The sequence below is a fragment of the Brachyistius frenatus genome, unplaced genomic scaffold (assembly GCF_029030835.1).
Source record: "Brachyistius frenatus isolate BFR_SWC_R1_liver_20210118 unplaced genomic scaffold, ASM2903083v1 Contig_221, whole genome shotgun sequence".
Classification (NCBI taxonomy): Eukaryota; Metazoa; Chordata; class Actinopteri; family Embiotocidae; genus Brachyistius; species Brachyistius frenatus.
In genome coordinates, this window is record NW_027210820.1 from 85,001 (window position 1) to 110,000 (window position 25,000).

Here is a 25,000-nt window from a genome sequence, read left to right on the forward strand (position 1 = left end):
TGCTGTACAACTTTAAACATAGTAAATAAATGAAGGTTGTTATTTGTTGAAAATTCGTTCTGCTCTTCACAGGAGGTAACATGGGCTCCTGGGAACTTTACAATGTCAACCTGAATGTGACCCAGAAGGCCCGTGTGGTGTTTGAGGGGGTGAAGGGAAAGAGTCCATCAAAGGGAGGTTTCTCTGTGGGCGACATTAACCTGTCCTCCGCAAAGTGTCCTCAGCACATCTGACATATCCACCAAATCACCGGTCTGCTGGCCTCCACACCGGCAGGAAGGAAACTGTACAGCCCTCGCTTCCTGTCACCTGCAGGTTACTCCTTTCAGGTAAATGCCTTTTTAAACAACTCATTCTCTCATTCTTGATAAATAAAAAGAAAAGCAGGACATTCAATCATCAAGGTCTGTAACTTACATATGCATATAAACTAAATCAAACAACTTCAACTGTATCATTTCATAGAATCTGTTGCAGTGGTGTTATTTCTTGATACAACCAACCAGAACTCATCAAGGTGAAGCAACGTGTGCGTGAAAACAAAGCAAACGGGGATTTAGTCACAGGAAACTGTTCCACAGCAGTGGAAGGTCAAAAACACCACAGGGTGCCTTTAAAGCTTTAACGTATGGAAGAGAAGTGGATCCTCTGTTCAGACATGGTGGGACGAATGGGAGCACCATTCCTCAGCCTTCAGCTGTTTATTTTCTTTATTTAACTCAGTTTTAAATGAGTGAGCCTGTGATGCTTAAAAGTGTAGATTTTTTTTATGATTATTTTATTTGATTATAAACATGATCTCATCATGTGATGAATGTGGAAGGTGTAATACCTGTAGTAACCACAACAGCTCCGTACCGGGACTTGGCCTGTAAAGTCTCCAGTGTACTTGGTCAGGAATTTTTAAATTGATGCCCATTTCTATATTGATGATATTACACCTGATATATATGCAAATGTGGATTTCATAATTGACTAAACAACCCCCCACCCATTTCCATTTAATGGTTAAATATTGTAATAACAAACAAACACTGCACGTTGCAGGCAAAACCCTAAACACTGATAGAATCCAGCACCTACTTTAACACTGCTCACACACTAGACTGTGGATGTGTTGGTCAGAAGCGTGGCAGATTTGCTCTCCTGTTTTTGATTTTGGAAAAAGTTATGCGGCTGCCAGCCTAAATGGGGAACTGCTGTTTGGGAAATCGTGAACGTACTCACCACCACGTGTTTGCACAGATTTGACCCAGGAGTTGTTTTTGACTGAGCTCTGTGGCAACAATTTTGTAAATAATCCAAAGCAAAGCAGGATGTGCTGACACTGCTCTGTGCTCTTTAGGTAGGTGTGTACCTGAATGGACGAAGCGACCGTCCAGGGTACATGGCCACCTACTTCCACCTAACATCAGGCCCCAACGACCACAGCCTCAAGTGGCCGTGTCCATGGCAGCAGGCAACCATGACGTTAATGGATCAGCAGTCCGACATCAGACAGCAAATGAACATGCACCGAATGGTCACAACTGACCCCGATAAGATGTCCTCTGATGGTAAGAGATGGGTGGAGAGTGTAGTGTTGAAAGCTTGACTGCCCATTTATCCGCCAGCTTCCTGAACCCCTGCTTTTATAGCCTGAATGGATTTACATTGAGTTGTTCACCTGTTTTCTCTCAGGCACTGAGTACTACTGGGATAATCCCAGGAAGGTGGGCTCCAAAGTCACAGCGTCTGATGGCAGCTATTACTATCGAGGCTCGGGCTACGGAACAAGTACCTTCATCACCCACAGCAGACTGAAGAGCAGAAACTTCATCAAAGGAGACGATGCCTACTTCCTCTTCAGTCTGGAAGGTAGGAAGTCTTTCAGACACCAGACAATTAGAGGCAACCAGGATATTACTCATACGTCTGCTTACGCCGATGAACCAAAACATTATGACCACCTGTGCTTAATTTGCAGTAAGTCCTTTGCATGCCAATAAATGTGCTCAGAACCGCCGAGGTCTGTCGGGGGTGTTGTGTTATGTGGACTTTAGCAGACAGGTAAGACAGGTAAGACATTAGCAGTAGATCCTGATTTGGAGCTGCCACAGATTGGACTTGTTCCAGTGAATTCCCTAACACCCTGTCATCGGTAAATGGTTCGTTCTTCTTCGGACCGAGTCAATCGGTACTCAAAGGTTCATGGTGTGTTCCTCTTCGGACCACCGTAAGTAGGTACTTACCACGGCTGAAGGGGGGCCACCGCTCAATCTTGCCATTTAGGAGGTGCGCCGTGGCATAACGTTTTCGCTCATTTGTGTATATCAAAGATCATCCTGTCTCTGGAATGTTTCTGTGATTTTCTGTCTCTCCTCAGATCTCTGCCCCACTCTGCAGTCCATCCTGTTGCCAGTCTGATGAAGGGGGCAGACCAACCGGCTCCACTGGGAGCTGCTAACAACTCCACAGCAGTCACAGCTGTGGCAGCATGTGTGGCAGCAGCCATGTTGGTGGTTTCCATGCTGACTGTAGGGAAAGCATGGAGGGTCAGGAAGAGGAGGAGAATGCAGGAGAGAGCCGAGGTGGTGATCATACAGGACATATCTGGAGTGACTGTAAATAATTAGCCGTGTTCTTCTGTACTGTTGTGTTCAGACCAAATGCGAAGCGAATGTCCGCCTCGCGTTACTCGCCCGAATACGGCCGCTGAAGTTAAATATTTTCAACTTAGGCGGATGCGTATTCGCGTCCTTTCACGCTTTTGCATTGACTTGGTATGTAATCGCTCCGCGAGAGTAATTTGCTTTGCATTTGGTCTGAACACGGCTTACGAATGACTCTAAAGAATAACAAGACAAGAATCAGAAGTTAATGTCTCTCTTTCATTGCAGGAGCCCCCAACCAAAGACCTACCATCTCCTTTCTCTACTGCCTGATGGCCAATTAAAGGAAAACTCAACAATGACCAGAGCACAGAGACACTCGTAGAGCTTTAATGATTTCCACAACTATTTAGTCAGATGGTCACTGACTGCAAGCTGGACTGTAGGTGTAAGAAATAAACATTTCTGACAGAATATGTCTTCAAATCCTTTGTTCCTTAAATTCCAACTTCATCACCAGCCAGTGATGTGGTTCTTTACCGGGATCATTAACCATGTGGAAGCTGGTGGGTTTGGGGGTATTTAAGCAGAATGCTTATTAATGGCTGTGAAAGTCATCTTCACAAACATTCTGCAACCTTCTTCTCAGTAACTTTTTGACCCAGTTTACTTTAGTGTTGAAGAGCTTAGTCCCACACTGAGACTGCTTTTATAGAAAAAACAACTTGAATTAACAGTGAAATGAGAAAAAAAAAAAAAAAAAAAAAAGGACTTCCCGAGGACTTGTCCTAAAATGTTTAGGGTGACCTGAAAGGAGAATTCATTTCATGATATTTCCAAATTAAGTGAGTCTGCATCAGTGAATAGAATTAGCACATTTTCATTTTAAACTTACAACTACCCCATCATAAGGGGCCACCAAGAGAATCACAATTTGACAAAATTTAGACTCCTGGGTTTCAATGTTACTTTCTTCTTAGACATCGAGATGAACTGTGTTGTCTTTGCAGTTCTGTATAGTACAACCCAGTTTCCAAAAAAGTTGGGATGCTGTGTAAAATGTACAGAAAAACAGAATGCAATGATTTAGAAATCATGTAAACCCATATTGAATTGAACTTGAATTGACTAAAGACAATATATCAAATGTTAAATATGTTTTAGAATTTTATGGCAGCAATACGTTTCAAAAAAGTTGGGACGGGCATGTTCACCACTGAGCTGCATCACCTCTTCTTTTAACAACACTCTGTAAACCTTTGGGAACTGAGGAGACCAGTTTCTGGAGTCATTAAAGTGAAATGTGGTCCCATTCTTGCCTGATATAGGATTTCAGCTGCTCAACAGTTCAGGGTCTCCTTTGTTGTGTTGTTCATGTCCTGATGCTCCAGATGTTTTCAATGATTGACAAGTCTGGACTGCAGGAGGCCAGTTTATCAGCGGACTCTTCTACTACGGAGCCAAGCTGTTGGAATGTGTGTGGGAAGTGGGTTTTTTTTGTCCTGAAATAAGTAAGGCACTAATGCATCCCTGTACCATCACAGATGCTGGCTTTTCAACTGAGCGCTGATAACAAGCTGGATGGTCCCTCTCCTCTTCAGCCTGAATGATGCAGGATTGATGATTTCCAAAAAGATTTTCAAATTTTGATTCTTTGGACCACAGGACAGCTTTCCACGCCGGCTCAGTCCATCTGGGTTCCTTCTTTGGAGAGTTTTAACCTGCATTTGTGGACGCAGCGATGCACTGTGTTCACAGACAATGGTTTTCACAACTGTTCCTGAGCCCATGCAGTGATTTCCACTTCAGAATTGTGTCTGTTTTTAATGCAGTGCTGCCTGAAGGCTTGAAAATCATGTCCGTCCAATACTGGTTTCCAGCCTTGTCCCTTGTGTTCAGAGATTTCTCCAGATTATGAACCATAGATGATAAATAATGATATAATGATAAGTTCTTAGTTGTTTTACATTGAGGAACTTTTTACACAAAGTGTGGTGCATTTTGGTCCAATATAGGAAGCTTAACATTTCTAACAGATCTCTACCTCTACACATAAATGTAAAAGAGCATCTCTATCGTCCTGCTCATCATTACCTGCATGAATGACTCCCTGTGCCCCCAAAACAGCAGACAAACAGCAGTTCAAGTCAAGCTTAGTTTTTATTATGATGTACTCAAACACAGCAGCCTGAGTTTCATGATTCACTTTCAACTGGAAGCCTGTAAAGCATGATTAACTCGCAGTTTCACGTGTTGCATGCATATCTTGCATACAGTGACCTTCTCACATTGTGCTTCATTTAAAAACAGATTCAAAAAGAAAAAGCAGCTTTCAGTTTGATCTGTGGGATATTTTGAACAGGACAACTCACTCAGGATGGCGATGAACAATGTTTCATTGAGGAAAAAAAAAAGAGACCATTTATTTGGCCACACCTATCCCCCTGTTCTCTGGAACATCATCCAAGTTTTACCTAACATTCAACAAACTGCTTCTCAACCAAACTGCTTCAAAAGAAACCAAAGGAAGACCTCAGAAAAAAAAAAGGCAACAGTTGTTTTCAGGATTGTCTTTTGATATTTTAAATGATTACACTGACAATTGGACTTTTTGGCGTTTTCCAGACTCAAAATGAAACAAAAGCTGTGCAGCTTCTCCCTCCTCCCACATCATTTGGTTTCAGTTGGCTAATAGTTGTGTCAGGATTTAAATTTCTCAGCCCTCGAGAGTTTGTGCTGCCTGACATGTATTCTTTAAACCCAACTGGACAACAGTAGGTCAGAGAGGAGGTGAAATGATTGTTGCAGATGTAAATGAGAATTCAACATTAATAGTAGTTCGTTCTTCCACCAGTTAACACCTGCATGATATTAAATACAAGGTCAGTTTAAAACTAAGCAGCAGGTGGACCCCATGCTGTAGTGTGACGATTGTATTCGCCTTCAGCTGACTGGTTACATCAACAATCACAGAGGTAAAACAATGAAAACTAGTGCTGATGGTTGTGTCAGTTTCTGATGAAGCAGACTGAAGCCGCTTCTGCTTTTATCTGCTGTGCTATAAAGAGTTTTTAAGATTATCCTCACCTGATGTGCTTTAGGACTGGACTGGATTCTGCAGATATCAGTGTACAAACAACCGGCAGCACTCTTCACTTCCTCACTGATTTTTACATTTCCTTTTACAACACACACACACACACACACACACACACACACACACACACACACACACACACACACACACACACACACACACACACACACACACACACACACACACACAGCAAAATAGCTTTTCCAACATATAAAGCCATGAACAACCCTGAAAAAAAATACATCTTTGATGACTAAAAACTGGCTTAAAATAGCACTTCAGCTCATTTTCCAACCTCCTTGGTAGTGAGAAGGTGTTTGACATTTAAAAGGTTAAACACGGAGGAGTTATGTAATGCAGCCTCAAAGACAAAAAAAACCCACAATCAAAAATAACAACATTGAAGTCAAAAATAGATGGAACTCTCTTTTTACAACTTAAAAGGCTGAACGTTTAAATCAGAGCCACAGAAATGGAAGATGTCCAAGGATGGAGGACCCCGAGGTCTGGCAGGAGAGACAGGTAAAAAGTGTGCAGGTAAACAAAGCAACAAAGTCCATGCATACACACTGATTTACAGAGCTTTGGATACATTCCCAGCTCTGGGAAATAACTTGTCAGCTCAACGCCAACACGGGTCACACAGCTCTTACGGATTCTTTCACTCTGTCCTCTCGAGTGCCAAGTGAGCAAGATTCACACAGAAACAGGCATCTCTAAAGACAGCTATGTGCATGGAGGACATGGAAGTTCAAACAGCATCTTTTCAAAACGGCACATACGTTAACAAGATCAGTAGCGGAAAAACGTGCTGATATTGGTTTTACCTTCATTTAATCTGACTCACATTGCTCTGCACTTAAACAAGTATAAATTAGTGCTGTAACAATTAGTAAGAGTCTGAATCTACAGAGTTTATGGTCAACTATCTATCAAGACAAATATTGTCTGGTTTCAGCTTCTTAAATGTCATGTTTTCTGCTTTTGTCTGCTTTCTTTGAGGGTATTTTAAAAAAAAGTCTGACACTTAAATCCTCTCAGACGGGACTGAGACCATTTTATCAGATTGGTACCATTCAAAGTTAAATTAGATCTACAGACAGAGAAAAAAATACAAATATATAAAATAAAAAACTATCTTTTCATAACATTAAGAGAACTTAACTACAACAACTGTGTAGACAAACAAAATAAAGCTGATTTTACATATTCGAGCTCACACCACGTTGAAGATGGACTTGAAGCAAACACTCAGGTCACCTGAAGCCTGCAGAAATATTTGACTCCAACATTTGAAGGCTGTTTCACTGCCGACTCTCAGCTCTGACAAAACTGAATGAAACATCATCAGCACATTCAGACCTGCAGAGAACAAACATTTTCAAACGCCGCATCAATTCATCCAGATTTTCATCCGCTCATGAAAGGCCATGAGATCACGTGATCCTTTTCAAGAGGCAGCCACAGAAAACACCTGCTCTGCTCTTCACCATGTAAACTAGCAGTAGAAACCACATCTGGATCCACAGCTGGTGACCTGCTGCTCACATTCATCAACAACCAGACACTGAACAGAGTCAGAGTCCGTCCTCCAGGACAGGAAGACGTACAGCTGCACACCGTTCACGCTGCAAAGTGGACTCAGCCCGGTGAATGAACTCGTGCTCTGAATCATTTGGACTGAAGGCTTCAATCAGCAACAACCGCTGGGTCACACGGCCGCCCAGCAGGCCTCAGACTCAAACTATTACACCTGAAAACAACACAGAATCTGCACGGAAGAAAAGTTCACTTCGCAATGTCCACCCTGTCCCCACGCTGCTGAATCTAAGGACCATACTTCTCCTTTGATTTGATTCAGCAGACCTGTGGTGAGTTTCTTCCTTTTCAGAGGACCTGGAACACATGATCATACAGAAGCTGTGGAGCTCCACAAAACAGGAATATAAAATCAGACAAATTTCAAATGTCTTCAGGGATTTTGATGACATCATCACAGATTCATGTTCTGCACCAGGTCCTTTACAAACTCTGGGACTAATGAGGAACAGCCTGGGACAGAAACTGTGCTCTTAGACTTCTTATTATTTGAGGACTGTTTAGACGTCGCTCATAACACGGATCATCTTTCTTTTTATACCACTTGATAGAAAAACTGCTGTTTGGGAAAGTGGTTGGAGTCGAATTCAAGTTATTTTTCTCGTGGAAACTTTGGAATCGTCTTTTCAGGCACACAGAAATAAAGCATGTAGAAAAATACATAGATATATAATTTATAGAACTTTACACAGGATCAACCAGCAATTTTTCCTTTTCCTCTTTTTTTTTTATGTCACATATAATTCAAATAAAAATCTTAACATGGGAAGAAACACATAACTTAGTCAAAATAGGTTGATTTATACGTCCGCAGGCTTCAAACTTGTTCCTGTTTTCTATCAGTTTCTGGTTTGTGTCACACTTAATGACTTGTCCAGTGAAACAGAAGCAGAGCTCTCCAACATGCAGCTCCTCACACACCTCACTTTAAAGCAAAGCTGTAGAACTATTAGAGAAGAGCTGACACATTCTACCTTGAATAAATGACCCCAAAAAATTGCCTGCATAAGCAATAAAACACACCATTTTCCACTTTAATACACGTGACACTGTTGTGTAGCTGCAGCCTGACATGATGGTGACAGGGTGGCAGTTACTTTAGCTTTGTTTAGTTTGAGCAACAGCAGCACCATCTCCTGTAGCTGCTTTAACAAGAATACAGGGAAGAAACAGCAACGAGCAGCTTCACGAAGAAACTGAACCAAATGTGTGCTCCGTCTCGTCTGTAACAGTCGGGTTGTGTTAGTGTGCAGACCGAGTCTGCAGGAAGAGAGTTGCGTTTTAAGGCCTCTGCAGCGGCTGCAGCTACGTGAGGAATAAACATCCCGTAGCTGAAGCGCCGCCAGGTGGTGTAGCAGCTTGTGATGGTCTCAGGGCACTTGTGTAAAACATCATTAGACAGAACTTACAGAGTGGGCTGAACGTGTACGACAACATCCAGTGTTAGAAAGTGGAGAGGAGGGAACATCAGAACTGCTGCTTCTACAAACAACAAACACATTTCACCAAGCTGGCTGCTACCATTAATAATCTGACAACAAAACAACCAAACCATCTTTTTTCTGGCTGGTTAAAATCTTCGTTTTAAAGCTGCACAATTTTACATCTGGTCAGGCAACGAGCAGCTTTTCTTCAAACTGTACGAGACACTGCTGTGTCCTAACAGACGCCACAGGACAACAGCGCTGCTCCCTTATCTCTTATCTGTGTAGTTGGACTACTAGTGTTCCTCCCCCGTGCATCAGCAGGGATTTAACCACGGTGGGGACAGAAACACAGACCGCTCCCACTTCTAACAAAACCTGAAAATTACAACAATGCCCGACCCACTTTACACGACGGGTGCTAATGTACCATCTGCATCTCATGACCAGCCTGATGCTCTTGATTCAGAACATCTTCAACCTCTGCTTCAGATTGCCTTCACACACCTGTTCCTGGATGAATCGGATCATTTTGACTTGTTCAGCGTTGCTGTGAAAGCTGCACGTCTTTACTAGAGGAAGCAAATGATAACGAAATTATCCTCGGACCACGTTCACGCACTGTAAAAGCTACGAACCATTAGGGCTACAGGACGGGGGGCGCTGGGAGCCCTGAGCGTGCTCAGATAGACGCAGAGAACCAAGACTACCAGCTGGAGGACGGTCTGTTTAAAAACATGTCTCCTTGAAAACAGCCAGAGGACATCAGGACATCCCTGGTACCAACTCCTCTAAGAGCCTCACATTACAAATAGAAATGAGCAGTAATTATATCATGATAATTATTGTTAGCTGACAGAACGAAGACTAAATCTTCACTTCAGAGGGATGTGATTTTTACAGGAGGTTTTTGGAGTCCTAAAACTCCAACACATCAGTGTCAGCCTGCGACATGTTTCTAATCACATCCCGACACGGACGATGTGTCTCGCTGTTCATTCATCCAGAGAGAAGCTCTAGAGCCGTTTAATATAGAGCACAGACCGTCAGACTGTGCTCTACCATCAGATAAAGGGTTTCTCATGTAACAGAGGTCCTAATGAAGGAATGAGTGAAAGGGAAGCTAGAGGAGGACCTGCTGTCCTCTGACCGCTGTCGTGAAACTGATAAGAGACTGCAGGCAGAAGCTCCTCACAGCACTGACTGCAGAACACCACCATGATAACATGCAGGACTGACAACTACTTTAGAACTGAGACGGTTTCAGCTGCGGGGACGAACACTCGTGACCGTGAGAGGACGTGGAGCCCAGTGCAGCTGTCTTTAAATCATGCAGAGGTGTAGCGGGAGCTTCACTGAACAGTCTGGTACAGGTAACCTCTCTTGTAGGCGCTCAGAGGGTAGAAGGTGGCGACCACGAACTTCCCATCGAAGGTTCGGCCTGTCAGCAGCCTCTGGGCCTCTTTGGAGTCGCTGGAGTTGGCGTACTCCACAAACACCTGGAGGACATGTGAAACAAGGAGTGTGTGTGTGTGTGTGAGAGAGAGAGAGAGAGAGAGAGAGAGAGAGAGAGAGAGAGAGAGAGAGTGTGTGTGTGAGAGAGAGAGAGAGAGAGAGAGAGAGAGAGAGAGTGTGTGTGTGTGTGTGTGTGTGATCCTTCATCACAGTTCTGATGTCACTGAAGAGTTTCATTGGCTGAGTCCCTGCAAGCCGTCTCTTCTTTGCACAAACACATTTTCCAGCATCTGTTAAGCTCTGCTTGACATTCATCTATTTTACGAGCACTTTGACGACATGTTTGCACCTCATTTAGATGAAACATTAAGTGGCTGCAATTTGTCTTATCAATGATTGACCACCACGCTTCCCTGTTCCCTCTTAGCTGCAGTGTGTTTAGTAGCAGCAGGAAAGCTTACCGTCTCCTCGTAAGCATTTCTATCTGGTAGAACAGCAGGTCAGCAGCGTCAACGTGCAGCTGACAGATCGGTACAATTGAAGTGATGAAACATGTCGACATGCAGCACAATCTCAAATCAAGGTTTCCGACATGTTTGGAGTCCAGACCAGGAAGAAGTAAATCTGTTTGAGACCCACGACCAGCAGTTTCCTGATGAAGTGTTCGGTTTGTGTGTCTGATGTGCAGTTTTATTCTCCTCAGTTAGTGTCTGGAGATGAATAATAGCACCTTTAAATGTTTACCTGTCCTTTCCCAGGGTTCTCCTTGGGGATGAGCAGAGACACCACCGAGCCGTACTTCTGACACTCCTCTTTCATGTCATCCAGAATATCTGGGAGCAACGTGTGGTTAGTTTTATATTTCTGCAAAGGCATGGAGCTCTAGAACAAACTGTCTGCAGGAAATCTATCCAAACAAAATATATACGACATAAACTGTCTGGAAAAAAGAACGACATTTGGTTCTTGTACCTTCGTACTCTTCTTCGTTGTGCAGGTGGCTGTCGTCAATCAGGTTGAGCAGACGCAGAACAGGAGAGGGCAGCAGGACCAGGTCCTCAATGTGAGGCGCTGGTACACACACACACACACACACACGCACGCACACACACACACACACACACACACACAGGTGAGTATAACACACAGAGTTGTGTTTATCCTGGTGTACGTCTCAGATGTGGACACGTACCGAAGGGGATGCTGAAGAAGGGGCTGAACAGGGCAGTTTCAGCTGAGCATCTCTGTTTAGGGTCGTTGAGCAGCATGCTGCAGATACACAGGGACACGTCGTTAACATTATAATACGACTGATGATGTCATCATGTAGTCAGGGAGATGAAGTTTACCTCTTGATGAGGTCTCTGAGGTGGTAGACGGGGATGGCGGGGCTCACCACACTGCTGCTGGTGAAGATGGTGTCTACGATGGCAGCGCTGTTATCCTGCAAGACAGGATATCATAATCTGACTGGAACTAATGCTCAAAACTTTCTGTGATTTTTGGAAGGCCTTCTGATTCCATTAAAAGAGCATCATTGACGAGGTGTCCGTCCTACCTTCCACTCCTGCGAGCGGAGCGTGTCTTTGAGTTTAACTCCCGAGAACATCTCCAGCAGGATGATGCCGAGGCTCCAGGAGTCCACAGCAGCCGTGCAGCCTGAGTCTCCCTCCATCTCCACCCCGGCCTGAGCCAGGCTGTTCTGTAGCTCCGCCTCTGGAGCACGGTACCCATCTGTCTGGATGTACTTCACATCCTGGAAGAAGGGACACCACTGTAATAACACACACACACACACACAGACACACACACAGACACAGACACACACACAGACACAGACACACACAGACACACACACACACAGACACACACACACACACAGACACACACACACACACACACACACACACACACACACACACACACACACACACACACACACACACACACACACACACACAGACCTGGTTTCCCTGCTTGAAGCTGAGGCCGAAGTCGATGAGCTTGAAACACTGGTCGTCGGCGCTCCAGAGGATGTTGCGTGGTTTGAGGTCTGCGTGGACGTAGCCCTCCCTGTGCAGGAAGGCCAGAGCCTCCAGGATGTCTCTGGCACAGTGCTGGACGAGCCACATGGAGTGGCCCTGCTGGGGTCTGAGCAGAGCATCAGACACCGTGAGCTCACACTACAGTATGAATACCAACATACAATATACATACAATAGATTGGACCCAGTTTATAGTCAAGATATTTATTCTTTATATACAGCAGGGTCTAAAATGTGACAAATTTTTATCTTCAAACTCATTTTAATAAATTGCATTCACAGATTCTACTTCTCACTCAGATTCATAATGACCTCCTTTGTGTTTGTTACTTCACGTGCAGCACACGTGTTCAACCAGTAGATGGCAGTGTGCGCTGGTCTGAAGGAAGTTTCAACATGTCAGCGCTTCATTTCACCATCTTTACTGAGTAACGTTTAACTTTGAAAGGCAAAAAGAAAATGACATTAACATCAAGAGTATTATAACAAAAGCCTCAAAGAATGATGGTAGAAAACTTCAGATAGAAACAGCCTAGTTTGGGTTGAATACAACGCTCAGACTTTAACGGTTGTCCAGTTTTAAGAGGGACGGACTGAGTTCTGCTGGTATCAGTACAAACTGTGCATGTTGTGACCGACAGACGCGCAGGTGGATGAAATGTGCATATCTTTAGTTTGTCTTGCATCGCTTGCTCCTTCTGTCCTGCTGCAGTTGTAGATTTCTTTAGTGTTCCAGTACTTCTGCTGTATTTTGAAAACAGCCAATAGTTTTGTGTCATTTAATTGTGGAAGTGTGTATTAAACCGTGTTTTGCAGTAAGACCTCGACATCTCCTGCTTTCCAAACACAATAAAACTTCACTCTTGTGTGTGTTTATGTCTTGATTGCGTGTGGGGACCCGTTATCACGTTACTGCTCGTAGTGGTGTGACATACACCAAAGAAATATCAATATTTTCAGACAAGGAAATGAAAAAAAAAAAGACCCTTTACTGGCTGAAATGCACCATGAGCACTTCAATCAGAAGAGCAGGAGTGACATCACTCACTCACCTGTCACCCTGAGTGCTGCTGTTTCCTCTCACAAGCAGCTCAGACACGCTGACATCCAGCAGCTCCAGCAGAAGACAGCGGGTGGTGACACCCATACAGCTGTGGTTGGTGAACACCCCGTACAGCGTCACTGAGGAGCAACACAACACGCCTGTTAACACGCACACAACACGCCTCACACTCCTATCAATGCAGACAAAGAACTTCTTTCAGGGTCTCCTGGTGGAGACACGATGTGACAGCACCACCGAGGACCAGGAACAGCTTCACACCACATCTTTAAGACTTTCACGATATGTTTAGTCATGAAATGAATCAGGATAATAATCTGATGTATCTTCATTCTGAGTCCAGGTTTCAAAGGTCCTACAGAGACTACAGTCAGGTGGATGTTGTCGGTACATTAGACACCAGCTCGTTATCATATCACATCTTTAGATGGGAGATGGAAATCTAACATGTTTCTGATGACGTCATCTCTATTAAAAAAAGAAAAAGAGCAGCAGAGTGAACACGTGTCTGCGGCTCTCCGTGTGAAGCTGCTTGTTACCGATGTTTTTGTGTCCCTGGATGTCCTCCAGCACCGACCTCTCCTTGTGAAACCCGTAGTCTCCCCCCTGAGTGTCGGCCTGAAACTCCTTGACGGCGGCGGTGGTGGCTCTACCGGAGCTGACCCGGTACACCGAGGCCGACACTCCCTGGCCGAGCCTCGACTGGACGGTCCATATCTCTCCGAATATCTCGAAGAGCACCGGCTTCATGCTCTGGTCCACACCGCCCTGCGGCGGCGGCGGCGGCGGGATGCTGTTCGGGCGCTTCGCGCTCGGCTCGGAGGAGCCGCAGTGAGCCATCGGGCCGGAGGAGGACGGAGGAGGAGGGAGGAGGAGGCCGGAGGACGGAGAAGAGCAGCTAGTCGACAGGAGAGAGCAGCTGCAGCGGCATCGCAGACCGGACAGTTATCAGCACCTCCTCCAAACCACCGGGACGGTGAGCCGCTACGCTCTCTGGCTTCACCCACCACCGGATTCACCGGAGGCCGGAGGTGAGCGGAGGCCGGAGGAGGCCGGAGGTGAGCGGAGGTGAGCCCGCTCCGTCAACAGCAGCTCACCGGTCAGCTGACCACAGTTTTAACTTCGCTCCTCCAAAGACTCGAGCAGCTCTAAAACAACCACTTTGCGGGAGGACGCTTCCCCCATAACACGGCGGATAATATTAAAACCGTAAGAAGTGAATCTGGAGTCCAGAAAGATCCACCGAGGCTGCAGTTGAAGTTGTGCCTGAGTTGTAAACTCAGGTTGTTGATATTAATCTTACTTCCGTTTCTTCTTGCAGGTTTGTGCTTCATATCTTCTTGCAGTCTGCCCCCTGCCGGTGAGGAGTGCACCTGCACTATCCTCTCCTCCCTATCAACGTCAGTAGTGTCATATGACGCTGCACCCGTAATAATAATATTAATAATAATGCATTTTATTTGTATAGCCCCTTTCATACAAGGAATGCAGCTCAAAGTGCTTCACAGCAAGATAATTACATGCAGTGTTTCACATACAAACAGATATAAAGGAACATTTGAAGATATAGAAAAGAAATGAGATGCATAAAACCAGATCAAATTCACAAGAACTGATCAAATGCAAAGGAAACAGATCAAATCAATAAAAATAAACACAAATAGAGCAATAAGCAACATGCATTTTAAAGTGCAAGAGAGCTTCAAGAGTAACTAGTTAAAGGCTAATGTAAAGAGATATGTTTTGAGCTTTCTTTTAAAAGTATTAACTGAACTAATGCTGGGCATTTTTGACGGGTTTTTTTGCCAGTTCTTCAACATTATTACCTCAAACAATAGAAGAGAAAAAGAAGTCATCAAGAAATGAAAACTGCACCATGATAATTATGTGAATGCTTCTGTGTTGTGTCCTTGTGCGTCTGAGGCTCTTCAATGTGTCTCCTCGCTGGCCTTGAGGAAGCAGCAGACTGCAGACATTCATCCTGTTGTACATCCGGATGTCTTTCAGCTCCCTCTGCTGTGCTTGATATCATAAACAGGGCGCTTTTGTGTGTTCCTGCAGTGGTCTGCTTTCAAAAGTGACACATTATGAACGATGTCGGGATAGCTTGCCTGTGTGGACACAGTTGGCAATGGAATTATTATTTTAGCCTAATCCCAATGTTGACAAGGCAATATTTACCAAATTATTTAAAATCACAAGGGAAAAGGGAAATGTTTTCTCCTGCTGAGTCATTTGTTTTTCTTAAACAAAAATCTGTAGGTTAAAAATCCATTGTTTTTATTCAGTATATAAAATGTAATAATAATAATAATGATGATGTCACTTCCAGCCCTGCTTGGTGCTTGGTGAGGACATGTGTGCCTCAATAGAGAACAAAGAATCTGCCAGTTACATATATATTGTAAAAGCTGTATGTATTATGAAATATTGAGTGTAAATGATCCTCAGATTAAATGTACGTTTAGACTCATACTTCCCGCTTTTTGTAGACTGCTATAACGTCACTATCCTAACAAAACACATCTTTATTTAAACGTGGAACGCTTTATTAAAACCAAAAGTAACTTCAGTTTCAGTTAAAACCTTTCAAAATAAAATTGTTGATAATATAAAGATAATCAAATTATGAAATCAAATGAATAAGATTACATTAAAATAGATAGCCGAGTAAAAAAGTTAATTTTTATAGCCAGATAATCTGAATCCTTTCAGGCCTTTAAAAAAACTCAAACTGAAAACCGCTGTTAATATTTAATATACACAAATTGCAATTTATGAATATTCTGTTCACCCAAAATAAACAACATGTTCACTTATTTATTTTATTAAATTCCTAATTTCGACATATTTTCGTGACTTTTATTCCACCCGGACTTTCAGCGGAAATACCGGCATCATCAAACCGGAAGAAGAAATGTCAACAAGATGAGGTGGTGGTTTTGAACATTTGTCAGCAAAGAGCAGTCCTGCATTCTCGTGGAGGAGCTGGAGGACAACACGAAGATGTCCCTGGAGCTGGAGGACAACACGAAGATGTCCCTGCCGGAAGTCAGAGGAGACGTGGTGAGTTGTGTGACCGTTGAATCGCCGGTCGTGCCGGTTAACGTTGTGTAATGTCCGCACCGAGAGGAGTCGTGAAGCGGCCGGTACGCTGGTTGACGGTGAGTCGGTCTGTACCGGGATGTCCTCGGGATACATCACTGAACATGGAATAAAGGCGGAAAGTGACGTCATCAGGTGAGAGCTGAAGCTGGCTAGCTGTGACGGTCACGTGCTGAAGAAGCGCTGAACGGTGACGTCACTGTTACCGAGCCACCGAGTGAAAGCCTCGTGTCTCCGTGGTGAATCACGTGGTTTGGTTCATATCCGCTGCGCTGTTGAAACGTCACTTTTTGTGCAAGTTGTTGAAAAGGTTTTGTTCCCGAGGCGCGAGCTCAGTCACGTTGGGGCGGGGCTGTGCGCGTGACTCCAGGACATCAGCTGACTGGATGTCGAGATCAGGAACATGTCTGTTGTGTTTTTACTGGCAAGATGAGTGCTGCATAAAAACAACATCTCAGTGAGCACATCAGGAGGCAGTGAAATAAAGGAGCGGGACACGTGCAGCTCCATGACCTCGTCCTGCTGGGTGAATTGAACAAATTGCTGCAGGTAGGAATCAACCGATCAAATCGGACCGTTTTTAACATGGGTGTCACATTTTAGGTTCTCAAACTGAAGGTCGTGGCCCCACAAGGTGTCATAGAATAAATCTGAGGGGCTGCAAGTTGATTTAGAAAATGAAGAAGCAGGTTCTCATGTCACAGGGTTTTGACTTCTTTAGGCTCGCTGTGAACTTTACTCTCTTCTGTAAATGACTGAAGAAACGTTGCTGCTTTTGGACTAAAACAACCATTTATGAAGCGAATGAAGACGTGGTACCAGGCCCTGTTCAGGAACCCGTCTGTACACATCCACGGTCCTCCTGCTGACGATACATAAACATCTGCAGTGTCATGTATTTTTTTATAATGTGTAGATTGCATGTGTAATGCTGATTTTGTAAAGATCAGACAATAAATATGTTTCCCTCTTGTTCGGATGAGGGCGTGCACGAATCCCTCCCAGTCCTGTTTGGATCGGACAGCTGAAATCCCTGTTTGAGGCACGTTGAGGAATTGGTTTGGCAGCTGGGCCTAAAAACAGAGCTGTGGAAATACCGGGTTTCCTTTTCAGCTCTCCGGGACGTACCAACAGGGTGTTTTGTTCTTGTTTGCAAATATAGTGATTTTTGTCATGTATTTATTTAAGTGGAGATCATAATGAATTCCCTCCGCCAGCGTCACAGATCAGCCTGCAGAACTTTTCCACCCGACAGACTGGGGCAAACTGTGCTAAACATATGCACCCTAATATCATATTAAATCATTATATTTAATCAATTCACTCGTATAGACTTAGTTTTTGTTCTTGATTACATCAGCTGTTTCAAATAAGAGACCAGTTTTGTCTTGAGGAAGGGGGGGGTTCTCCCTGTGTGACCTTTAACCCTGGTCATGTGTAAGGTGGAGGGAGGCATCACACTGTGAGGTGTGTTTAGGATCCCTCTGTTCCTCAGGACCTTCACACAATCCTCCACATTGTATTTACTCAGTCCAGCTGAACTTTCTCAGCCTACTGATGTATTTAATAATAATAATAAACTTAAACAAAAGATGCAGCTCAAAGTGCTTCACAGCAAGAGAATTACATGCAGTGTGTTACATAAAAACACGTATAAAGGAACATTTGAAAATATAATAAAGAAATGAGATGCATAAGAACAGATCAAATGAAAAAGAAACGGATAAAATAAAACACAGAGTTGAAATATAAAAGAAGTAATAATTATGTGCAGTCAGTTCCTCCTCTAACCACAGTTCGTCATATGTTTGCTTGTTGCAATTGCCTCCACTTCTTTCCTACAGAAACGGAGCAGCTTCCCTCACTGACTGACTCCTACTCTGCTTGTCCTCCTTTAAGGTGTTTCACAGAAGCATGAATGAGTTTGCGGTTCTCAACACGGGGCGCAAGATGCCCCTCATCGGTCTGGGAACCTGGAAGAGTGAGCCGGGGAAGGTGAACGCTGCACTTTAATCATCCTGCTTCTTCCATGTCATCTCTTTATTTGATTTATTTTGTAGTAACATGAAACTCTGAACAATATTCAGCCTCTCGACCTTGCCCACTCCCCCTCCTCTTGTCCATCTAGATACAGAAATATATCAGTAATATCACGCTAAAGCTGCACTGATCAATATTTTTTATAATAAATTGAAGTAATCTTAACGTAGTAGTGTCAAAACCCAGAAGCATTATCACTGGACTCCAGCAGTCCCCTCAGCTCTGCTGTGTTTTCGCTTCTTACAGCACATTATTTTGGGGTTTTACAATTATGCAGCTTTTACCGTTTTCATTTAGTCTGTCATCAGCATAACTGCTCTTAAAAATAAACTGCACAGTCAGCAGGTGAACAGCAGCTGAGAGGCAGATATTTCCTCAGGAGACCAAAACAGAGTCAGAGGAGAGGAAATGTTGGATCTGTATGATTCAGGAGGACACACACACACACACACACACACACACACACACACACACACACACACACACACACACACACACACACACACACACACACACACACACACACACACACACACACACACACACACAATGTGTGTGCGTCTTGGCAGCATGTGTTTAGTAGTGTGTTCGCTAACAGCTGTAAATATTAGCTTTAGAAGCTGGAACGTGTCAGTGTTGTGTTCATCTGCTCCCTTGCACCCCCCAGTGGACAAAAAAACCCACTGCTCATTTAAATCCATCTGACAACATGTCAGATCATTTCTGCCTGCTTCCGTGTGCGAGTGTGTAAATGAAAGTCAGGTTGTAACGTTTGTAGTTAAATGACTGAAATTTGAATGTTTCCTCTAAATTTTCAGGTCAAAAACTTAAAGATGAACTTTTACTCAGTGAAACTAGTTTTTTCCAGTTGATGGTTGTGCCCCAATGCAACCTCAGGTGTCCTCTTGTTCCCTCCATCCCAGGTGAAGCAGGCCGTGATCTGGGCGCTGGAGGCGGGGTATCGCCACATCGACTGCGCAGCCATCTACGGCAACGAGGTCGAGGTCGGAGAAGCCCTGCAGGAGACGCTCGGTCCCGACAAGGTAGAACTGCTTCATCACGCTTCATCAGTTCTGTCCTCTAAGGAGGACGGACACCAGCCTCAGTAATTATGTCAGCTGGATGTTAATATCTCTGACAGATCTCTGGATTTTGTCTTTGTCTCAACTGTCCTTATATTTTTCCTGCTGAATCATTTCACTCCGTGTCCGTCACGCCGTCCGTCCACCAGCCCCTGAGACGAGAGGACGTGTTCGTCACGTCCAAGCTGTGGAACACGCAGCACCACGCGGAGGACGTGGAGCTGGCCCTGTTGAAGACGCTGAAGGACCTGAAGCTGGAGTACCTGGACCTTTACCTCATCCACTGGCCCTACGCCTTCCAGTGAGCTCAGCCTCCACCAGGTCTCATAACCAGAGGAATCAACTCGTTACCTCCAGAAAACATGAGCTTTGTTTTCTGGAGGTAACGAGACGTTTTGAAAATGATTCGGACAAAGAAAAGTAGTCCAAAAAAGTTCCTACATTCATCTTCCAGGTTGTTTTCTGTCTTTGTCGGCCTTCAGCTGATACTTCTAAATCAGTAAACCTTCTTCTTCGTGTTTCCAGACGAGGAGACGTCCCCTTCCCTAAAAAGGAGGACGGCACCTTGTTGTACGATGACACCGACTACAAGCTGACCTGGGCCGCCATGGAGAAGCTGGTGGGGAAGGGCCTGGTCCGGTCCATCGGCCTGTCCAACTTCAACAGCAGGCAGATCGATGACGTCCTGTCGGTCGCCAGCATCAAACCCACTGTCCTCCAGGTGCAGTGCGTTTGTGATGATGATGAAGATGGTTATAAAGCACCTGTAGTGACCCTGATATCTGTGTGTGTGGGGGGACGGGCAGGTAGAAGGCCACCCCTACCTGGCCCAGGTGGAGCTTCTGACCCACTGTCGGGATCGGGGCCTGGTGATGACGGCCTACAGTCCTCTGGGGTCTCCGGACCGGGCCTGGAAACATCCGGATGAGCCCGTCCTGCTTCAGGAGCCTGTAGTCGCCTCCCTCGCAGAGAAATACCAGAAGTCCCCGGCTCAGATCATCCTGAGGTGAGAGTTCACTCCTGACCCGTTCTCAGCAGACATTTACAGATTGGTACATTTTAGCATCGTATCAACGTGGATGCAGACAAACTATCAATATTATATTGTGGAGTTAAAAGAATGTTTCAGGTGCACTGAGGACAGGTGAAGATGGCAGCGTGGGTCACTGTCTGCTGGACGGTCTCATTCTGCAGCAGGAACAACTGAAAAATGGAATGAAAGAAAACAGATGCTGACACGCTTTTATTTTATTTTTATTTATTTTTTGGGGGGAGGGGGGTGTAGCAATATAAAACTCACCTGATTATTTTTTTCTGAAGCTTTAGATTGATGTGAAATTCTGGATCTGGCTGGTATATTTTATGTGAAGTCTTTGAGATTCTGCCCGGTTTCAGTAAACGAGCTTCATTCGGGCGTCCTGAGGGCGACTGGACGACATCACGGAGGCTACGTCCTCTTTTATATCCAGGCTGGGGGGTCCCACAGAGCATGCTCAGTCTGCACTCATCCAGCCAGCACAGGAATGTCTCAGCAGACAAGCAGATTTAAAACCTCTAAATACTGTCAAATCCAGAGAGATTTATTTGTAGTGATGGTTTATTCAGGATTGTTTGACTTGAATGCATCACATGTTGATTTAGATGTAGAAGTTCTGCACTTATAACTGAAATATCACGATGTTATCATGTCATTGGACTTCTGCTGGTTCTGTTTAGCACCAAAGGCCTCGAACCAGGAAATAGAAACGATATTTCAGTACTATCGTGTGTTTTATCAATTCTCTCGCTCCAGATTGATTGATTGATTGATTGATTGATTGATTGATTGATTGATTGATTGATTGATTGAGCGAGCACTAGCAGTGTACTGCAAACTGTGAAATGTCCTCCTCTGTGTAGTTTGGTGACAATTTATTTTTTGTGAAACAAAAGGTACAGTGTGTGTTAAATAAAAACAAAAGAAAGGACTGATGTGACTGACTTATTTTAGAAAATAGAAATCTTTAATATTGTTACAAGTCCTGCAAAAATCTCATTTCAGTCTGCTTCTATTTATAATTGAGACTCAAAAAAAATGGTGTGTTCAAGAAACTCTGCCTAAATCTTTCCAACACAAATTGTTTGTATTGCAGGTGGCAGGCACAACGAGGAGTGGTAACGATCCCCAAGAGTGTGACGGAGTCTCGCATCAGAGAGAACCTTCAGGTGGAGACATTCAGTCTCACTACAATCATGTCCACATCAGGACAGTTTTCAGACAGACGGGTGTTTCTGTCTCCGCCAGGCTGGGTGTGAACAGCTCGTCGTGGTGGAGAAGCTGTGAACATGTTCTACAGTGTGTGTGCTGGAGTTGCAGCTGACAGTGTGTCGTGTTGTGTTGTTGTCAAGGTTTTTGACTTCAGCCTGGAAGCGGAGGAGATGAAAAGCATCACAGCTCTGAACAGAGGCTGGCGCTACATCGTGCCGATGATGGACGTAAGTGGGCTTCATGTTCTCTGGTGCTTCACAGGCTCTACTTTAATCATCTAATCTTCTATATATGGGAGCCTGGGATCATTACACTGTATGATGAAGCATGATTTTAATACAGGTGGGTTTCCTTTATCTTAACAAGAGTAAGATCACATTTAAATATCACAAAACCTCAGATATTGGAAGTGATAAAAAAAATATATATATTGGGAGTCCCACTGGATGAGCTCTTGTTCTGGTGTGTTGAGGTTTGTGTTGGTTGTTTCAGGTGGGAGGAGAGCGCGTTCCCCGGGATGCAGGACATCCTCATTACCCCTTCAACGACCCGTACTGACAACCCCCCCTACAGCCTGAATCTGTGCCTTCAACAGCCGTGAACACAACGTCACCTCCAGCATTGTAACAGCTGTTCCTGGATCCTCCCGTCACGGTGTACCTTTAGGTTTAAATCCTGCACTTCCTGTCAGAACATTTCAACTTCCTGTTGGTGACGGAGAAGATGTGGTATGACTGTATCCATACTGTGTTATTTTTTTTAAATAAACAGTTTGTTACTTTATGTTGAAGGAGTCTTTGTTGAACCATGTGATCATTGATATGAACTGTGTGACTCAAAGTATTAAACCGGGATTTTCCACATATCCTGGTTTAAATAAGCCTTGGTTTGGATTTACAAAAGCAGTGGAACATAAGTCTATGTGTTGTTGGAAAAAATACTCTCACACAAAAAGAAAAAAATATATATATGTATGTGTGTGTGTGTACATATATATATATATATATATATATATATATATTTATAATTTCTTTCCTTGTTTAAGTGTTCCCTTTATTTTTTTTTAGCTATATATATACAGTGGTGTGAAAAAGTGTTTGCCTCCTTCCTGATTTCTTATTTTTTTGCATGTTTGTCACACTTAAATGTTTCAGATCATCAAACAAATTTAAATATTAGTGAAAGATAACACAAGTAAACACAAAATGCAGTTTTTAAATGAAGGTTTTTATTATTAAGGGAGAAAAACAATCCAAACCCACAAGGCCCTGGAAGGGGGAAAACACTTTTTCACACCACTGTATATAGTTAGGTAGTTACTTTATTAATCCCCGAGGGGAAATTAAAAAAAAAAAAAAAAAAAAAAAAAAAAGTTATGGAAATGCCACAGAGTATAGGAACAGTACTGTGAAATATCTGGATATAGATAGATAGATAGATAGATAGATAGATAGATAGATAGATAGATAGATAGTTAGTTAGTTAGTTAGTTAGTTAGTTTATTAATCCCCCAAGGAGAAATTCTTTCACTACAGCAGCATTATACATGCCCATAAAAAGTATTCACCCCCTCAGATGTTTCACCTTTTTGTTGCTTGTATACATGAAATCATGGTCAATATAATTTGGCTTTTCTGCTTCTTTCATGTCAAAGTGAAAACAGATTTTTACAAAATAATGTCAATTAATTAAAAATATATCCAGTCGAGAATTTGTGTCTGGACTTAAAAAGAGCTGTTCACGGCCGATCCCCGAGCAACCTGACGGAGCTTCAGCTGTTTTACAAGGAAGAATGGAGGAAAATGTCAGAGTCCAGATGTGGCGGCCTGATTGAGACACATCCACACTGACTCAGTTGCTGTGACCGCAGCCAAAGGTGCATCTACTAAATACTGACTGAAGGGGGGATATTTATGATATCATTTACTTTACCTTATATATTTTTAATTAATTGACATTATTTTGTAAAAATCTGTTTTCTCTTTGATATTAGAGTTGTTTTTTTTGCAAATTCTTGTCAAAAAAGCTGAATTATATCGACCATGATTTCATGTATAAAAGCAACAAAAGGGTGAAACATCCAAGGGGGTGAATACTTTTTATAGGCATGTAGGTACAGGAAAAGATATAAAACAAGAGTAAAAAGGCACAATATATATACAATGAAATAGAATAATATTAAATTAAAACTAACTAAACAACAGTGCAAGGATTTAAACAAACAAACAAACAAACAAGAATAATATTTACAGATAATATTTAATTTTTTTTACATTTTGAATCACTGGTTGTTTTTCTTCAGAAACCGGAGCACCCGGAGAAAACAAATGAAAGATGAAGATGATCTGGACCCACAGCCTCAGAAATAAAAGCCCTGAAGAGGAGCTGAGCAGCAGGATCAAACCTTGTTGTGGTCACAGAAGGTGATGTGGGACTCTGTTGAGAGAAGACACGGCTGGAAGGAGTCAAAGAAGTGGGGAGAAGATCCAACGTGATGAAAGGGGAGGGGGGGTACAACACAATGCATTGCAGCTGGGGAGGAAATCAATCTGGATTTGGTTTGTAATTTAATTTTAAGGGAGTTTCTTTGTGCTTATATTTTTCAGGTGACAACTCAAATTCACGTTGTTCTTTCAAATCTTCCACGGTTTGATCGGCTCTGTGGAAGATAGCTTTAATCGTTCAATGATGTTTTTATGGACTCTATTGTTCGTCTCCAGCTGGCTGATAAGAACTTCATCCTCCCAGCTCCTTGTTACATTGGAATTGTCATCTTCTAAAACCTTCACTCTGGCCTTTATAGCTTTGACCTTCTTCTGGAGAGAGAGCTTTTTACCCTTCTCAGCTTCCATTTCCTGTTTTAAAGTGGAGATTTTTTGGTGATGCTCTTCCATCACGGTCTGAAAATCAGGATGTTTAGAGATGGGTGTAACGTGGACTCCCTGTGGTGGTGCTGGTGGTTTCACTGCTTCAATCAACTTGTCTACAGCAACAGTTTGTTTTTTTATCATTTGATTTTGTTTCTCTCTCTGTTTTTGAGCTTTGGAGAGATCCTTTTGTACCTTACTGCATTTTAATTTCAACGCTTTCTCTTCTTCATCTAAACGTTTAAACAAATCACTTTTCTCTTCTTTGAGACAGGAATTATCATTTTGTAACTGAGTCACTTTCAGTTTTAGTTCTGTCTGATCTTTCTTCAGTAATTTAATCTCATTGTCTTTTACATGAACATCTTTTTCCAGCGTTGTGCA

At 43.4% G+C, this 25,000-nt stretch overlaps 3 protein-coding genes across 4 annotated transcripts in view; 2 read left to right on the forward strand and 1 right to left on the reverse strand.

The window, feature by feature from the left end:
* mep1ba (meprin A subunit beta a) overlaps positions 1 to 3,055 on the forward strand; it is a 9,237-nt gene extending 6,182 nt beyond the window's left edge. Inside the window, 5 exon segments of the mRNA XM_069719698.1 lie at positions 73 to 329; positions 1,346 to 1,556; positions 1,681 to 1,864; positions 2,366 to 2,603; positions 2,880 to 3,055. Coding sequence (XP_069575799.1) covers positions 73 to 329; positions 1,346 to 1,556; positions 1,681 to 1,864; positions 2,366 to 2,603; positions 2,880 to 2,924 — 935 coding nt within the window. The 3' untranslated portion in view covers positions 2,925 to 3,055.
* A 1,677-nt stretch (positions 3,056 to 4,732) lies between these two features.
* uhmk1 (U2AF homology motif (UHM) kinase 1) lies at positions 4,733 to 14,578 on the reverse strand. The gene is made up of 9 exons (XM_069719726.1): positions 13,814 to 14,578; positions 13,264 to 13,393; positions 12,131 to 12,317; positions 11,725 to 11,922; positions 11,516 to 11,610; positions 11,359 to 11,435; positions 11,139 to 11,237; positions 10,911 to 10,999; positions 4,733 to 10,210 (listed from the first exon to the last, which is right to left on the reverse strand). The coding sequence occupies exons 1-9, from the start codon at positions 14,112 to 14,114 to the stop codon at positions 10,064 to 10,066; spliced, it is 1,323 nt and encodes a 440-aa protein (XP_069575827.1). The 5' UTR covers positions 14,115 to 14,578; the 3' UTR covers positions 4,733 to 10,063.
* Positions 14,579 to 16,204: 1,626 nt separating this feature from the next.
* On the forward strand, positions 16,205 to 22,532 carry akr1a1b (aldo-keto reductase family 1, member A1b (aldehyde reductase)). 2 transcript variants are annotated; one of them, XM_069719727.1, is made up of 10 exons: positions 16,205 to 16,258; positions 16,289 to 16,340; positions 18,279 to 18,374; positions 19,343 to 19,462; positions 19,651 to 19,802; positions 20,027 to 20,222; positions 20,308 to 20,507; positions 21,634 to 21,706; positions 21,890 to 21,976; positions 22,242 to 22,532. In XM_069719727.1, the coding sequence occupies exons 2-10, from the start codon at positions 16,311 to 16,313 to the stop codon at positions 22,305 to 22,307; spliced, it is 1,020 nt and encodes a 339-aa protein (XP_069575828.1). In that variant the 5' UTR covers positions 16,205 to 16,258; positions 16,289 to 16,310; the 3' UTR covers positions 22,308 to 22,532. The 2 variants fall into 2 exon arrangements, with proteins under 2 accessions (XP_069575828.1, XP_069575829.1); XM_069719728.1 differs by lacking the exons at positions 16,205 to 16,258; positions 16,289 to 16,340 and adding an exon at positions 16,709 to 16,928.
* Positions 22,533 to 25,000: the final 2,468 nt, after the last annotated feature.

What these genes read in the sequence shown, in the direction of transcription:
- uhmk1 (XM_069719726.1), bottom strand. Translation starts at nt 14,114, where the DNA reads ATGGCTCACTGCGGCTCCTCCGAGCCGAGCGCGAAGCGCCCGAACAGC. An exon ending in CTCAGAGACCTCATCAAGAG is followed by an intron (nt 11,436 to 11,515) that starts GTAAACTTCATC and finishes GTGTATCTGCAG; the next exon opens with CATGCTGCTCAACGACCCTA. An exon ending in CAACGAAGAAGAGTACGAAG is followed by an intron (nt 11,000 to 11,138) that starts GTACAAGAACCA and finishes CGTTGCTCCCAG; the next exon opens with ATATTCTGGATGACATGAAA.
- akr1a1b (XM_069719727.1), top strand. Translation starts at nt 16,311, where the DNA reads ATGTCCCTGCCGGAAGTCAGAGGAGACGTG. An exon ending in CGGAAGTCAGAGGAGACGTG is followed by an intron (nt 16,341 to 18,278) that starts GTGAGTTGTGTG and finishes TCCTCCTTTAAG; the next exon opens with GTGTTTCACAGAAGCATGAA. An exon ending in GCATCAGAGAGAACCTTCAG is followed by an intron (nt 21,707 to 21,889) that starts GTGGAGACATTC and finishes GTTGTTGTCAAG; the next exon opens with GTTTTTGACTTCAGCCTGGA.